Here is a 4,228-nt window from a genome sequence, read left to right on the forward strand (position 1 = left end):
CCCCCTGCATCGGCAGGCGGACTCTCAACCACTGCGCCACCAGGGAAGCCCTAGAAAGAAATTTTGTTTGTGAATTGGTTGTACATTTACAAAGTTCAAAGTTCAAAAAGCATAAAAGCAGTATATTCAGAGAAAAATCTTCCTTCCTTGAGCCCCTGTCTCCTTTCCACCCCTAACCCAGTTCCTTGGCCCAGGAGGGGGCGGGGGGGTGGTGGTGAGGATGGGGGTGGAATATATGATCAGTCTCTGTTTAAACCGAGCCCTGCGGAATGTTCTGTTGCTTTGAGGCAGAAGAGAAGGTTTGGAATAAGGGTGGGGTGAGGAAGAGGGAGGGCCAGCCACAGTGAGAGCTCACTTTGTAAGGCCCAGTCTCCAGAACTTTCCAGAACTGCTCATCACCCAAGCTGGAGGAAGGAAATGCTTTCCCCTCCCGCCAGGCCTAAAGAAAGCTTCACTTTCCTCCTCCTAAGAGCAGAATTGGGAAAGTGGATGCAGTGGCCGCTTTCTTCTCTCCTTTACAGCTTCCTTCAGGCTCAATCTGCTCCATCTGACCAAAAGTACTCTCTGTCTCAATCCAGTTTACCAGCATATCAACACCTCTTTAAATTGAATGCAAATTTAAAAGCCACTACTAAAAATATTAAAATGATTTCTCCACCCCCTGCTTTAGCCTATTTATAATTTCAGCTGGTATATTATCCCAGGGTGTATTTTTGCTGTTTGCTATATAAAGTAGAACCTTCTTTTGTTAGCATGCGTGTGGATGATTTCACTGAGCTGAACTCTGCCTCATGCTTCTTTCTTGAATTCCAGATTGCTTACTGGGAAGTGTTTGATGGGTCAGTAATCAGAGAGTTGGATGGTTCCTTGTCCGGGGCCATCAACGGCATGGATATCACTGTGGAAGGAGTGCACTTTGTCACAGGTCAGTCCTGGGATAAGAGAAGAAAGCCAAGCCCAGCTTATTTAACTGGGAATGTGGAACTCCCAGGCGGGAGGCAACTGGAAGTGACCACAAAAGGGTCTAAAGGGCAACGTGGTTAGACTCAGGCCTGAACACTGCAGCTGGTGTGGCTGGGAAAGAAAAATCCCGAAGTCACATTTCAATGAGAGGAAACATTTGCTCACGAGCCTTAGGGGCACAAATATAAACCTAAGCTTCCACTGCCTGCTTTTTTTGTGGTGGGTGGCGATGAAAGAAATGGGCCTTTACACAACATTGTAAACCAATTATACTTCAATTTAAACAAATTAATTAGAAAAGAAAGAAAGAAGGAAATGGGCCTTTACATGGGCTGGGCTGTCCAGTCCGCCTTGCTCTGCTATTTCCTACTGAAGTCTTAAATGCCAGGCTTTTCAGTCAGCATTTCCAGGGGGCATTTGCCACACAATGTGCCCATTGCAACAGCATCAGTCTCATTTCTTGCAGCCTCTTTGATTCTTCCGGACAGTAACCAGTTAACGTTCCAAATCAATAAAAGTTTCACAAACACATTTATGTAAAGCATGATATAAAATTAGACACGGTATGATCCTAATCACATATTCAGATGTATATCTGTGTAACTTACAGAGAAAAGACCAGAAGGAACTAAACCAAGACGTTACTAGTGGTTCTTTCTGGATGGTGGGATCAAGGGTGATGTCACCTCTTTACATTTTTTCCCCCCAAATTAACTACAACAGATCTAGATTTTTATAATCAAGGAAAAAAGTGTTTATAAAGACAGGTTTTTCTTCCTTTAAATCAGCACATGGGGAATGTATTGAAAACGATCCAGTAATTTAAAATCAGGACTGTTTCTCTCTGTTCCGTTGCAGCAATGCCATGTAACTGCTTTGTCATTTTCAGGTGGAAATGACCATCTTGTCAAAGTTTGGGATTACAATGAGGGTGAAGTGACTCACGTTGGGGTGGGACACAGTGGCAACATCACCCGCATCCGGATAAGTCCAGGAAATCAGTACATCGTTAGCGTGAGTGCCGATGGGGCCATTTTGAGATGGAAGTACCCATTTCCCTCATGAAGCATTGGAGACCTCCTCGATTCACAACATTGAATACCGTCCTGTTGGAGGTTGAGTTAGATAACTCCACAACTAGTCTTGCTTTCTCACATCTGTGTTTCTGTGCTTTGGTCAAAATATTTTATCTACAAGTTTCTCCTTTCCTTTACAGAATGCATTTTACATTCTCTAATTGTATATTAAAACTGAGATGTGTTCAAGAATAATTCATCCAGACTGTAAAGTTTTTTTATTATGAGTAAGTTCCCAGTTGTTGGTTTCCTGTCATAATCTCCCTTCTATGACTCTGCAAAACCCACAGCCCTTCATAATTTGTCCACAGTTAACCATTGCTGTTAGTCTCTAAAAATAAGAAAGGTGAATTTACCTTATTTTTTTTTATTGCGATACGCGGGCCTCTCACTGTTGTGGCCTCTCCTGTCGTGGAGCACAGGCTCTGAACGCGCAGGCTCAGTGGCCATGGCTCACGGGCCCAGCCGTTCCGTGGCATGTGGGATCTTCCCGGACCGGGGCACGAACCCGTGTCTCCTGCATCGGTAGGCGGGCCCTCAACCACTGCGCCACCAGGGAAGCCCCAAATTTATCTTCTTAATCAGCATTTCATTGGTCAAGCTGCCTGGGGCAAGATGTGGGTTTGGATCCAGATCTTGGGTAGGGTTTTTGTTTTGTTTGAACTCTCTGATACTCCGTTTTGTAAAGCAAGAATACCTGCTCAAAAAGTGATTGTGAGAATTAAGTGAAATAATGTATTAGAGCGTCGGCAGAGTTCATGACACAGAGTAGAAACTTCAATACGAATTATGGTGCTTTTTCTCAAAGAAAATGTGTGTCAGGGATCTTGGGGGTAATTATCAAAGGTGAAATTTCATAGATGCTTTTCTGGAGTTAACCATAAAATCTTTCTCCTCTGCTTACCATTAGAAGAACGATGGAATGGACCTTGTGTATTGACCGTCCAACCAGGGACGGTGTCCTTTTCCAGGGAGCGTAAATAACAGTATTTCCCAGAAACACTTCAAGTCTCTAATTCACAGGACAGTCTTTTGTTCTGTGCATATTCTTTATCCTTTACCTAATGCTTTTTTTTTTTTCCTGCATCAGGTAACCTGCTGCTGCCCTATTTGACATATCAAGGTGGATATTTAATAAATGATGACCACTTATTCATCAAATAATAAGTAACATTTCAGGGCATTCATGTGATAATGCCTCCTGCTAATCTATTGTTGAGTTAGAAATTGATGAGAAATTCACTTTGCGACACTTTGGCGGATTAATTATAAACGTGACAGTTACAAGATAAAGTGAGGGAAGTCCCCAGGGAATCAAGGTCAAGGCAATGCCAAGTCAATTCTTATTGGGCAGCAATTCAGCTGGGATTTTGCGTTAAGGAGTGAGCGTGAGACCTCCTAGGGGGCGCGCCCGGGAGCTGGAAAACTTCCTGGTGAGCAAATACTGAGGCTGGAAAAGATCTAAGATGCGGGGTTGTCAGTCCACAGACCCTGCTCGAGTTCCGGCTTCTCTGCTTACGGGTCGTGTGGCCTCAGCCCATTGCGTTAACCTCTCTGCGCCCGTTTCTCCACCAAATAAACCGAGGACGGTCAAGTCTCGCAAGTTTTGATAAACGCCCTAACCTAGTCTGTAATTTAAACAAGCAAACCACAACCAATCCCGGGTGTTTCTACACGCGCCTCCCAGTTCGCGTCCCAGGATGGCGGGATCCGCAAAGGCTCTGCCTCCCCTGCGGGGCAGACGGGCTGGAAGGAGGTGGCGCCACCTGTCCGCACACACCTGAGCCTGCGGCGGAACCAGCGGTACCAAGGTACTCTCCACCCGTTCACCGCCCCCAGGGCGCGTCTCTCGCTACGCCGGAGGCTGCCCTCTGGGGAATCTTCCTTTCCCTTCTTTCCACCTTCGCCTGGAGGTAATTACAAGAAATTTAGGAACAGCCAGGGCTTTGCAATTTACTAGGGCGTTCACATTTATCATTCCTCTATTATTTTCACAGCTTGAAGGCTGGGAGCTGACTAGGAGCAGAGGTTAAATTCAGGTCGGCAGGTTCAGGAGAGGTTAGGAAGTGGAAGGGAACCTGAACTCTGTGCTCCAGTGCTTTTATTCCTGGTCCGAGCGGCGGGGGCGGGACCCGACAGGGGTGGGGGCGGCGGGGCGCTGCCCGGGGCGGGCCCTACGGCCTGATTCC

The 4,228-nt window shown here is 46.1% G+C and overlaps 1 protein-coding gene across 1 annotated transcript in view; it reads left to right on the forward strand.

The window, feature by feature from the left end:
- Window positions 1-2,298, forward strand: part of CFAP52 (cilia and flagella associated protein 52) — a 29,976-nt gene extending 27,678 nt beyond the window's left edge. The window contains exons 12-13 of the mRNA XM_007457835.1: window positions 814-925; window positions 1,853-2,298. Of these exons, the coding sequence (XP_007457897.1) occupies window positions 814-925; window positions 1,853-2,028 (288 nt within the window). The 3' untranslated portion in view covers window positions 2,029-2,298. The remainder of the gene's footprint in view (window positions 1-813; window positions 926-1,852) is intronic.
- The last annotated feature ends 1,930 nt before the right edge of the window (window positions 2,299-4,228 follow it).

The sequence above is a fragment of the Lipotes vexillifer genome, unplaced genomic scaffold, assembly GCF_000442215.2.
Source record: "Lipotes vexillifer unplaced genomic scaffold, Lipotes_vexillifer_v1.1 scaffold611, whole genome shotgun sequence".
Taxonomy (NCBI): domain Eukaryota; kingdom Metazoa; phylum Chordata; class Mammalia; order Artiodactyla; family Lipotidae; genus Lipotes; species Lipotes vexillifer.